Here is a 12,343-nt window from a genome sequence, read left to right as displayed (position 1 = left end):
TTTTTGTCATTATTCAATCACTTGGGACAAAAAAAAAAAAAAATTCAATGGACTTCAACATGCCTCTCAGCAGTTTCCTTGGGGTGTCTACTTTCCAAAATGGGGTCATTTGGGGGGGTTTAGTACTGCCCTGCCATTTTAGCACCTCAAGAAATGAGATAGGCAGTCATAAAATAAAAGCTGTGTAAATTCCAGAAAATGTACCCTAGTTTGTAGACGCTATAACTTTTGCGAAAACCAATAAATATACGCTTATTGCGATTTTTTTTTACTAAAGACATGTGGCTGAATACATTTTGGCCTAAATGTTTGACTAAAATTTAGTTTATTCGATATTTTTTACTTTTTGTTATAAGAAAAATCATTTTTTTTCAAAATTTACGGTCTTTTTGCGTTTATATGCAAAAATAAAAATCGCAGAGGCGATCAAATACCATCAAAAGAAAGCTCTATTTGTGGGAAGAAAAGGACGCAAGTTTCGTTTCGGTACAACATTGCATGACCGCGCAATTACCAGTTAAAGCAGCGCATTGCCAAATTGTAAAAACACCTTGGGTCTTTAGACAGCGTATTGGTCCGGGGCTTAAGTGGTTAAGCTGGCATATGTTGGATTGTCGGGTTGTTAGTACAGCGGCTCCTTCTGAGCCGTCAGTTTTTTTGTTCAGCCTGCTGGGTTGAAAAAATAAATAAAAAATACTAGTGTATACAAGGCTTTACACTATCTAAAAGGGAAAAAAAGGTTTTGCTTTGTGTGACACTTTAAAGCTGCGCTGTGTCCCGTGATGTATGAAATTACATATTAAAACCATAATATTGATACCCACACAATACAATTATATCAGCATTTTTATCATATCTTATGAGCCAACTACATGAACATTTTGCATTGACTCTTCAGTTATTTGACAGGGTTTGGGATCAGGAAAATAAAGCAAACAAATGTGCCTGAAAATTTTAAAACAAACACTCCCAAATATGACTAAAAATACTGATACAGTTAAAAAATAAATTCAATATAAGTTTGTGTATGCTGCAAAGAACATAAAAAGGATCAACAACAATAGTGTACTTGAATAGAATAGTAAGGAAATCTAGTCAGAACTGCATACTGGCTGTCAGTACACCTCTGCTAGGGAGAATGTGGTGGTAAATTTTAATTCTTTACTCGTTCATACTTTATGTACCGTACATACAATACTTCAGAGGGTCAATGTGGATTGCGGATGTTATAGGGCAAAGAAACTGCCAAATAAAGCAGTTACAAACATAAATATTCAATTATTTGAAACCGATTTTAATACAATGTTTTTACAGAAATTGTTGTATCACCAGTTATGTTTGCTAATATACATACCTGACCAGCAGAGGTAGTTTGAGGTCTTTTAAAAGAATAGTGTTTACCTAAGGCCTCATCCAAACAAATGCTTTCAGGCATCCAGTGTAATATGTGCGTGCATTTCCATGCCCAGGAAGAGGCAGCTACAGCGTACTGCCCCCTATAGATATCAATGGTAGTACACTAGCATTCACCATGCTACCATACTCTCACACACAAGTTAACTGCTTGCAAAAAAAAAAAAAAAAAAAACACAAATGGCGTAAAATCTCTGAACACAAGTTGTGTGTTCAGGGATTTACACCCATGCATGAGCTTAGCCCAAGCATGGCATATACCCCGTACAGTTAGCATATAGCCATTCATTACTATGGGTGGCTATAACTGCAGCGGTTTCTCCCAGTTCTGAAGTAAATCTGTCATTTAAATTGGATGCATGAAAGGGTCTGTGTACCTGGAGCCTAAATGCCTTGGCCGCACTTATATTTATGAAGACAAATTATGAAAATTAAAGTGCTTATACTGCAGCTCCATTTCATTCTTGCTTTACTTTCATACCATCGGTCACCATAGGGTGCAGTATGTCACAGTACATCACCAACCTATTGTCTCTCCAAAACTACAGGTCCTTAAATGAGCACAACTGTATCCCCATCTCACTGTAATAATTGTGCAGTAGGGGATTTTTCAAGACTTCCATTTCATGCAGACGCTCCCATGACTGAGAAAAGTCATCTGGGCCTTCTCCACAGCCTCCTACTGGGGGGACACTGGGGTATCCAGGATGAGTCATGAGTTCAATGGTGATACTGGTACGTGAATGTGGACTACACAGTGGGCTGTGTGGGGATTGGCAGCTATGAAGAGACTGAATACTATAGTCCAGGCCTTGCTGGATGTTACTTATTGTCATATTCTTTCCCATTGTGCTAAGACCAATATAGATGTCTGGCCACCTGCAATAGGAAACAAAGTGAAAACATTAAAATGACAATCCTGCCAAACACTATTTTTACAAATGTGGATAGATCAGAACACATTTTTGGGGGATTTTATTTGTGTCCCCCATGAGAGCAATTTCTGTGTCCAGGTGTCAGACTGAACAGGATGAGAATTAAAAAAAAAAAAAAAAAAAAAATATCTTTATTTAATAAAGGAATTCGACAAAATACATACATACACATTATATATATATATTACACATACACACACAACTTTACCTATAAATGTCAGTACTCAGTTATATTCTCTACATTTAGGAAAGTATCCAGACCTTTCTTAAAGCGGATTTCCGGCCACAATTTCACTTTTTAAATATAAATACCCCTGTAATACACAAGCTTAATGTATTCTAGTAAAGTTGGCCTGTAAACTAAGGTCCGTTTTGTTAGGTTGTTACAGCATTTAGACACTTTATAAAATAGAAATTGACTGGGGCCATCTTAAGTGTGGGCATCATGAAGCCAGACTGTATGACTTCCTGGATTTCAGCCTTGCAGATCTCGAACATGCTCAGTGCTGCACAAGCAGTGTCAGATCAGGTTTCAGCACCTGTGCTGTCCAAGTCACATGATTCTTTGAGACTGGGGAGTGCACAGACTCCTGGAAAGTTACACCCACTACATTCCCAGGAGTCTGTGCGGTGTAGGTTAGGAAGCATTAAGCACCTAGGTGCAGGAAGTGGGAAGATTGACTATTCTGCCTAGCAACAACACTTTGAAGGCATCTAAAAAAAAAAAAAAAAAGGACTAATGACATTTTTTTAAAACTACTGATGTAATGTTATATTTATGGGTGGAACTCCACTTTAAAGCAATCTACTGAGCTGGCCAGAACCATGTCTGGAGGGAGTCTGTTCCACATTTTCACAGCTCTTACTGTGAAGAAACCTTTCCGTATTTGGAGATTAAATCTCTTTTCCTCTAGACGTAAAGAGTGCCCCCTTGTCTTCTGTGTTGACCGTAAAGTGAATAACTCAACACCAAGTTCACTATATGGACCCCTTATATATTTGTACATGTTGATCATATCCCCCCTTATTCTCCTCTTCTCAAGAGTGAATAAATTCAGTTCCTCTAATCTTTTCTCATAGCTGAGCTCCTCCATGCCTCTTATCCGTTTGGTTGCCCTTCTCTGCACCACGGGACACAGAGCCAATCATTACATAATGGGTTGTATGGTCACCAGAGGTGATTGGACACTGGCACAACCAATTAAAGACAGTTCAGCTTCATATAACCCCTCCCATCAGGGAAGTACCTCAGTTTAGTAGAAAAGCAGTAAGGTTCCCATAAGGGGGGAGGGGCTCTGTGTCCCGAAAAGGATTTTACAGGTAAGCCGTTATAAAAATCCTGTTTTCTTTATCGTACACCATGGGACACAGAGCCAATCATTACATAATGGGACGTCCCAGAGCAATGCTCAATGAAGTGTGGAAGACACAGATCAAGCAGGCCGCTTACGGACAAGAAGCCCTATACTGCTGCTTGCAGCACACTTCGCCCAAAGGCGGCATTCATCATGTCCTTTCACATCTACTTGATAGAATTTGGAAAATGTATGTACTAAAGACCAAGTTGCAGCTTTACAGATCTGAGCCATTGAGGCGTGGTGATGCACTGCCCATGAAGCACTTATCGCCCTGGTAGAGTGCGCCTTAACAGAAAAAAGGAGGAATCCTGTTCTTTAAACCATAAGCTTGAATAATTACTTGTCGAATCCACGAGAAATGGTGGATCTTGATGCCGCTTGTCCCTTCTTAGGACCATATGGTAAAATAAACAAAAAACATCTGTTTTGGGTATCTGAGCGGTTGCCTGCAGATACACCTTTACTGCTCTCACTACATCTAGAAAGTGCAATAACTTTTCCTCCGATGTCTGCGGGTCAGGAAGGCAGAACACCACCACCTTTGGTAAAAAGGTAGCATGGGGTCTTAGAACAATCTTAAATAAGGCCCTTTACGAGAAAGAGCTGCTAAATCTGATACTCTTCTAGCAAAAGACATAGCAATCAAAAAGGCCAATTTCCTGCTCAAAAGGATCAAAGGAATATGGCGAATAGGTTCAAAAGGTTGCCTTTGCAACACAGACAATACCAAATTCAAATCCCATGGGCACAAGGGAGACTTGACTGGCGGATTGATCTGCATTACCCCCTGAATGAAAGCCCAAACTAGGAAATGAGATGCCAGCGGTCTTTGATAAAAGACTGATAGAGCCGATATTTGACCCTTGATGGTACTAAGGGCTAATTTCATATCCACTCCTAACAGGCAAAAGGCGAGAATCCTACTTATTTCATACTTCTGGAGGATTCCATTTCTTGGTTTCACACCAGGAAACATATGCCTTCCAGACTCTATAGTAGAAAATCCCGGAGGCTGGCTTCTAGCATTATGACTGTAGAAAGCACTGGACCCGAGAGCCCTTGTTTCTTCAAAATGTGAGTCTCAGTAGCCAGACCATCAAATTTAGCTTTTGTAAGGAAGGATGGAACACTGGACCCTGCGACAGCAGGTCGTGACGAAGCGGAAGCTTCCTACCGCCATCTTTATGATCTCGGCGTACCATGGCTTTTTGGGCCAATTTGGGGCCACTAGAATTACTGGAATTCCTCCTTCTTGATCCTGCAAAGTAGCCTTTGTAAGAGAGCGATCGGAGGAAATGCATAGATCAGTGAGAACTGATTCCAGGGAATTATTAGCGCATCCAATCCGTAGGCCAGAGGATCTCTCATCCTGGATACAAAGTTGTCCAACTTCTCGTTGAACCTGGAAGCTAGCAGGTCTACATCTGGGGTCCCCCATCTCTGGTATATTGCCTGAAAGACATTGGGGTGGAGAGACCACTCTCCTGGTAACAGCTGCTGGCGACTCAGATAGTCCGCTTGCCAGTTTTCTACCCCTGGAATGAAGATTGCAGAAAGACAAGGAACACGATCTTCTGCCCAAGTCAAAATCTGATTCACCTCTTCTGAGCACCCTGACTGCGGGTGTCTCCTTGGTGATTGATGTAAGCTACTGCAGTAGCATTGTCGGATTGAATCCGAACAGGGTGGCCCTGTAACCTGTGTGTCCAGGTTCTGAGGGCTAAGTATACTGCCCGAATCTCCAGTATGTTGATGGGCAGGCTCTCTTTGGTCTTGGCCCAGGTTTCCTGGGCTGAAGTTTCTTCTAACACTGCTCCCCAGCCTATTAGGCTGGCATCCGTAGATACCACCTTCCAGGTGACTGGGAGAAAGGATTTTCCTTTCCGCAAGTTCTTGGTTTTTAACCACCAACTGAAGCTTTGGCGCATATGTGAAGACAGGCGCATCAGTAGATCCAGAGCTTGGATCTTCCTGTTCCAGGCGGCTAAGATACTGCCTTTAAGTATTCTCAAATGAAATTCTGCGTTAGGGATAGCCTCGAAGGAGGCCACCATCTTCCCTAATAGCCTCATGCAAAGGCGAATAGACGGCCTTTTCTTTGCCTTGACTTTGTGGATCAGGTCCTTTAGAGACTTGATCTTTGGCTCTGGCAGGTATAACCCGCTTTGAGCTGTGTCTATGATCATGCCCAAATACTCTACCCTTCTTTTGGCTTGTAGAGAGGATTTTTGTAGGTTTTACGATCCATCCTAAATGCTCCAGGTATTTTACTGTGGTGGGCACAGCGTGATCTAATCCTGCCACTGACTGATCCATCACCAGTAGATCAACTATATAGGCTGTTACTGCTATGCCCTGTGTCCTCCGATTTGCCAACAGAGGAGCTAGCACCTTTTTAAATACCCGGGGTGCGGTAGCTACACCAAAGTGCAGAGCCACAAACTGGAAGTGGCGATGTTCCACCGCAAACCTTTAGAATCTTTGGTGCGCAGGATGGATAGGTACATGTAAATATGCGTCCTTGATGTCTATAGACGCCATCAATTCTCTGCCTTGTAAGGTGGTGACCACGGATCGAATAGTTTCCATTCGGAAATGGCGAATGTTTAGAAACTGATAAAGAGATCTTAGATCCAGGATGGGTCTGACATCTTCATTTGGTTTTGGAATCAAAAAGAGATTTGAATAAAAACCTGAACCTTGCTCCTTTAGGGGAACTTATGTGATCACCCCTTGAGACAGGAAGTGATTCAATCCTTTGAAGAAGGATCCTCTTTTTAATGGATCTTTGAACTTCAGAACTGAGAAGATGAGATCTCTTGAAATTCCAGTTTGTACCCTAGGGATACTGTGGATACTACCCACTTGTCCTGGAATTCTGTCTGCCATGCCGATGAAAACTGACGGAGCCGTCCCTCCACTTGGCCGAGTGGGGGCGCCTCTTCATAAAGAGGCATTGTGGACTTGCTTGTTAGCTTTTGAACCCCACAGCTTCTTATTCTTCTGGGCCTGGTTTTCTCTTAGCCTTTGTGGCTGGCTGAAAATGCGTCACCACTAGCTGGAGGCAGATCTTTCCGGAGCTGGGAAAAGAGAACGTTTAAAACAAGGACGCTTGTTTTTTCTTCTTCTCTGGCAACAGAGTGGTCTTACCGCTCGATGTCGTTTGGATATATTTTTCCAAATCATCCCCAAAGAGGTGTTCGCATGGCCAGCGTCATTAGATCTGACCCAAATATCTCTGGACTAAAAATAGGAAGCATTACTGAAGAAAATTGACCTTTATGCCGATGACACGATTCTGTACTTAGCAGATCCCGGCCCTCTCTACAGGCTGTATTGTGCACTATAGAGAATATTGGGAAACACTCTGGATTGCGAATTAACTGGTCAAAATCTCAAGTCTTGCCCCTTAATCACGTCCCTCCTGTCTCCCACACACCCCCTCTCCCCTTACCTAGGGTGTCCATTATTAAATATCTGGGAGTGGTGGTCACTAGACAGCTTAGAGATTTCCCCCTTAATATGGAATCTCTCTTTGCATTAGTTAAAACCAAAACACAAACATGGGCCAGGCTGCCTCTGGGCGTTATGGGTCGAATAAAACCTAATTAAAATGATACTCTTACCAAAGATATAATATTCGATGTGGCATGCACCCCTTTAAAAAAAAAAAAAAATCTTTAGGACCCTAGAATCCATCCTTAAAAGGGGTTGTAAAGGTTTGTTTTTTATTTTCTAAATGTTCTCTTTTCTCTTAAAGGTTCCTTTAAGCTTAAGGCTTAAGCTAGGGCATTGTTGGCCCACTTACCTTTTCCTTCGATTTCCCTTCTAAATGTGTTTTTTCTTTGTTTTTTGTCTGAATTGCTCACTTCCTGTTCCTCCTCAGTAAGCTGTTCTGACTGACTTTCCACCACTCGGATGATGGTGGAAAGCTTACTGAGGAGAAACAGGAAGTGAGAAATTCAGACAAGGATAAAAAACATTTAGAAGGGAAATCGAAGGAAAAGTTAAAGGAAATGTTTTTTTGCCCAAAATTAATGTCTGCAAGGTAGACAGAATAGTGTAATGATTCTGTTAAAAAACGAGTAAATACCTATTAAATTCCTTCATCTATATCACCTCCAGCATTCTAGTTTCTGTTCTCTCATTCACATCCTGGTTTGCATCGTTCGTTCATGTAGTAACTACATTTCCCAGTATGAATAGCGGCATGCCCAGTAATTTACACCTCCCTGAGGTCTCTAACACGTAGAGAGCGTCCTGCCGCACAGATGTAGTTCCCAGGAGGGGGTGAGCACGTTACTGACCACCGCAGTAAAGCCTCCCGTCACGGTGGTGAGTAACAATCAGACAAGCAGGAAGTGAACAGAACAGAGAAGAAATAGAGCAACTTCTGAGCAAAAATGAACAATGAGGAAGTGAAAAGAGGAATGTTTGCAGGTAAAGGATGCTTATTATGAAAAAAATGTTTTTCCTTTAAGTGAACCAACAATGCACTAGCTTAAAGGAAGCTATTTAGAAAATAAAAAACAAACCTTTACAACCCTTTAACTCTTATGTGGGGACATGGCAAGCACAAATTAGCTTGGTCAGTCCTTAAAAACCCCCACTCCATTAGGAGGAACTGCCCTTTCCGATTTCCAGGACTACATAGCTTCCCAACTATCCCACTTCTACTATTTTGACAAAACAACAGACCTTCAACAATACTAGTCCTTATTAGGTCTTAGCCCAGACCGTCCTGCTTACACCCACAGCCCATTTTCCGTGGAAAATCTCACCATGACCCCCCCCCCCCCCCAATCGGTGCAACGATTGAGTACTATTACACCACAGACGAGTATGGGAACTTGCCTTACACAAAACTTAAGGTTAAAAAGGGCCCAGCTCATTAAACATTAAAAATCTGCACGGTTTACTTGGTTAAAAAATAGCAAGATATTAGCCAAGCTTTTAGATATTGTTGATAGTACTGCCCATGCATTACCCACATAGAAGTGCCTGCCAGGGGACATGCTTAGGTGTCCATCCGTTCCTCAAGCCTGGGACTAGCATGTTCAGCCGGGAGGACGCCACTGTCTCACAGAACTTAGGTGGTTCCTCTGCATAAAAGAGCGGAGCTAAAGAGCGTTGCTAGTATCAGCCTGACCACTGGTCATAGAAGGCCAGGAACAACATCTCAAAAAGGTTGTGACAAGCACATGTAAAGGAAACCTTTTAAGTGCAATCTTAATTATTATTATTATTATTATTATGTTCCCCCTTATGTTCCATTTATTTAGTGATGAAGTTTCCTGCCATTGATATTGATGACAAGTGCATGTGTGACGAAGAAATATATGGAGCGCAGTATTTTTAGGAGGGAAACTGTTACAACAAAAACTACATCCCGGAAGCCTTTGATGGAAGATTCTACTCAAAGATTTAAAAATCACATTCTAGTGCCAAGGCAAAGACCTCATGCAGCAAAGCTCGAAGTAAACCTCAGAAGAGAAATGTAAGGGTTGCCATAATTCACTTCCCTCTGATAACGATAGCCTGTTATACGGGTACTACAATAAGTCTGCAATACTTTCTCATTGTTCGTTTCATTTTAGTAATCAAAGTACTTCAGTTCTGATACCATCATGTTCTTACCGGATGTCATGGTTCTTGAAAACTTCCACAGTGTTTAAGGCATCATTCTCCACCCCTCTGTAAAACTCCATTAGTTCTCCCTGAATCCAGTCACATTTATTTAGACCTACTTCCACAGGGACACGAGTATAGGCGATTCCATGTTCATTCAGCACTTGTGCAAACACTTCTCTGATTCCTGGTAAAAAGATACACACATTAAACAAAAAAAAAAAAAAAACCCCTTCTGATTTTGACAACAAAACCATGTAAGTTATGTTTGCGCAGTTGCTCTACCACCCATAAATCTATTCCATAAATATACATTTTGGCCCCATTCATACTTGTCATTTAACTTTGGACCCCACAGCCGCACCTCATGTTTCCCCAATAATAACCATTCATACCTTTGCAAATTCAAAGTAGTTCCTGCACTACTTTGGTCCTTTTGTATGCGATTTGAGGTCCATAGACCTCAATGTAAACCCACAAAAGTCACACCTGCATGATACAGATGTGATTTGGGTGTGACTTGTGAATGCTGGCAATGGAATAAAAAAAATAAAACATGTAGGGTCACCCTCCAATGCATATCAGTCCCTTCAGGTGTGGTATGGATTTTAACCACTTCCCGCCCGCACAGCGGGTTTTTACGGCCACATTGTGGTTCTGAATTGCCGGGAGGCCGTCTATAGACGGCCTCCGGGCCACTGGGGGGCGCGCGCACGCCCGCCGCGTCAGTCAGGTGCCGATGCACGTGCCTGGCGGCCACGATGGCTGCCAGGCACCCGCGATCGGCAGTCACCGAGACAGGGACGTGGAGCTCTGTGTATAAACAGAGCTCCACGTCCTGTCAGGGAGAGGAGACTGATAGCGTGTCCCTTGTACATAGGGACAACCATCGGTCACCTCCCCCAGTCACCCCCCTCCCCCCACAGTAAGAATCACTAATTAGGGAATACATTAACCCCTTCCTCGCCCCCTAGTGTTAACCCCTTTCCCTGCCAGTCACATTTATACAGTAATCAGTGCATATTTATATCATTGTTCGCTGTATAAATGTGAATGGTAAAAAAAAAAAAAAAAAAAAAAAATGTGCCCAGTAAGCAAGTGGTTAAGGGAAACCCATTTCCAAAATAAAGAATCCATACCAGACCATTATCCGAGCATGCAGCTTGGCAGGTCAGCAAAGGCATACTGGGTCACATTACCTAAACATGTGGCATGCTGTACTTTCCCCTATCCTACACTACTAAAGTATAGCTTACCTAAAAAAAAAAAAAAAAAAAGTATATGTATGAATAAAGTAGTATTTTTTTTTTTTTGTATAGAGTGAGAAAAAGGTTCTTATGGATTTCTGTACCCCCATTGGGGAGATTCACCACTTTCTTTATTTGTACTAATGATCATTGTCATTAATAAAGAGTGGAGTAAAATGTAAGTTATCCTCAGAACAAAAGATAACGTGACATTTTTCAATAAGGACACATGTTCTGGGGACAGCTGGAAATCCCCTCACTTTGCAATCCTAGCAGGAGGTTTTAACACTTCATGACTACCGAAAACAAAAACGTTTTGGCTATACATACACTTTAAAGCTTTACTGTCACTTTAACTAGTTTGTTTGGACCTGCTTGGTCTGCCTACCTGCTTCCTAAGAAGCTTTGCATCTATTTATGCAATACAAAGCGACCTATGAATGGCTGAACGCCAGGGCTCAAGTCCTGCGGGAACGGAGTTCCTGCACTTTTTTCACAGCAGGAACTCGGTTCCCTTTGCAGGACTAGAGCACCCGAGCCAATCCTTCACTAAGCGGCGATGCCCAGCTCGAGTCACTGTCAGGGGCAAGTGAACCTTAGTAATCCTTTAGGTTACTGGCCGCTTCCTGTATATGGATTCATCAGGTAGTGTGCGGGTATTCCGTCACTTCCTCAATGCCGCAATGTCTCCTGGGAGCTTTTGTCATTGTTCCCAGGAGACATTGCGGAGGTCTGCCACGAGTTATCGCGGGATTTAGAAAGAACTTGCTTCTTTCGAAATCCCGCAATAACTCGCGGCAGACCTCCGCAATGTCTCCTGGGAACAATGACAAAAGCTCCCAGGAGACATTGCGGCATCAAGGAAGTGACAGAATACCCGCACACTACCCGATGAATCCATATACAGGAAGCGGCCAGTAACATAAAGGATTACTAAGGTACAGTGGATCGAAAAAAAAAAAACCATGCGGTTAAGTAATTATGCATATGAGCGTATCATTTATTTATTTTTTGGTGGGGGAGTGGATCTTGGGTGGGAGTTCCCACACTTTTTCCCCCCAGGACTTGACCCCTGCTGAACGCCACTCAGCCTATTTTGTTCACAAGTCTGTACACCAAGTATCGGAGGCAACATGCGGTTTATACAGCGTGTCCAGCAGGCACACCTGTTAGTGTAGGCCTAGCCTGGACCAAATGGACTATTTAAAGTGACAGTAAAGCTGGAGATCAGATTTAAAGTTGTATTATGCTGACTGTTGGCCAAGGAGAAGGAACTTCAGGTATGCTCAATAAGCACACATGGATACATCATATCCTATATTTTTTCCAGTTCCTACATCAGGTTTCTCTAACTGGTTTTCTCATCATATCTTACTTGGTAACACATGAACATGCTGATGTCCATCCATATGCTGAGGATTCTGTCCTGTCAACTCCCGAAACCGTCTGACTTGAGCACACAGCTCCTGGCGAACCTGCCAAGTAAACATGAGGAAAGTAATCTCTATCGTTATAGAAAGCTTCATCTCATCCAAAACTGTAATTCATGGCTTAACCAAGTAAATTAGAAGTATAGGCAAAACTTTCTTTATTTTGGATAGAGTAACCCCTATTATTTTTTGCCATCTGTGTCCTATTGCAGAGATTTCCCTTAATTTCTTGTCCCATAGCCAAACAGAAAGTGAAAGGAAATCCCTGAAAATTAGGGGAATTCCTTAGGGACCCCAGGTCACCAGAACTAGTGTCCCCATTGGACGATTTC

The 12,343-nt window shown here is 42.3% G+C and overlaps 1 protein-coding gene across 2 annotated transcripts in view; it reads right to left on the bottom strand.

Moving 5' to 3' along the window:
• Positions 1 to 833: 833 nt before the first annotated feature.
• YDJC (YdjC chitooligosaccharide deacetylase homolog) overlaps positions 834 to 12,343 on the bottom strand; it is a 32,066-nt gene continuing 20,556 nt past the window's right edge. For both annotated transcript variants that reach the window (XM_040348414.1, XM_040348421.1), the window contains exons 4-6: positions 11,957 to 12,056; positions 9,344 to 9,521; positions 834 to 2,292 (exon numbers count right to left, since the gene is read on the bottom strand). In XM_040348414.1, coding sequence (XP_040204348.1) covers positions 1,956 to 2,292; positions 9,344 to 9,521; positions 11,957 to 12,056 — 615 coding nt within the window. In that variant the 3' untranslated portion in view covers positions 834 to 1,955. The remainder of the gene's footprint in view (positions 2,293 to 9,343; positions 9,522 to 11,956; positions 12,057 to 12,343) is intronic.

The sequence above is a fragment of the Rana temporaria genome, chromosome 1 (genome assembly GCF_905171775.1).
Source record: "Rana temporaria chromosome 1, aRanTem1.1, whole genome shotgun sequence".
Taxonomy (NCBI): Eukaryota; Metazoa; Chordata; class Amphibia; order Anura; family Ranidae; genus Rana; species Rana temporaria.
This window is presented reverse-complemented; position numbering and strand designations above follow the sequence as displayed.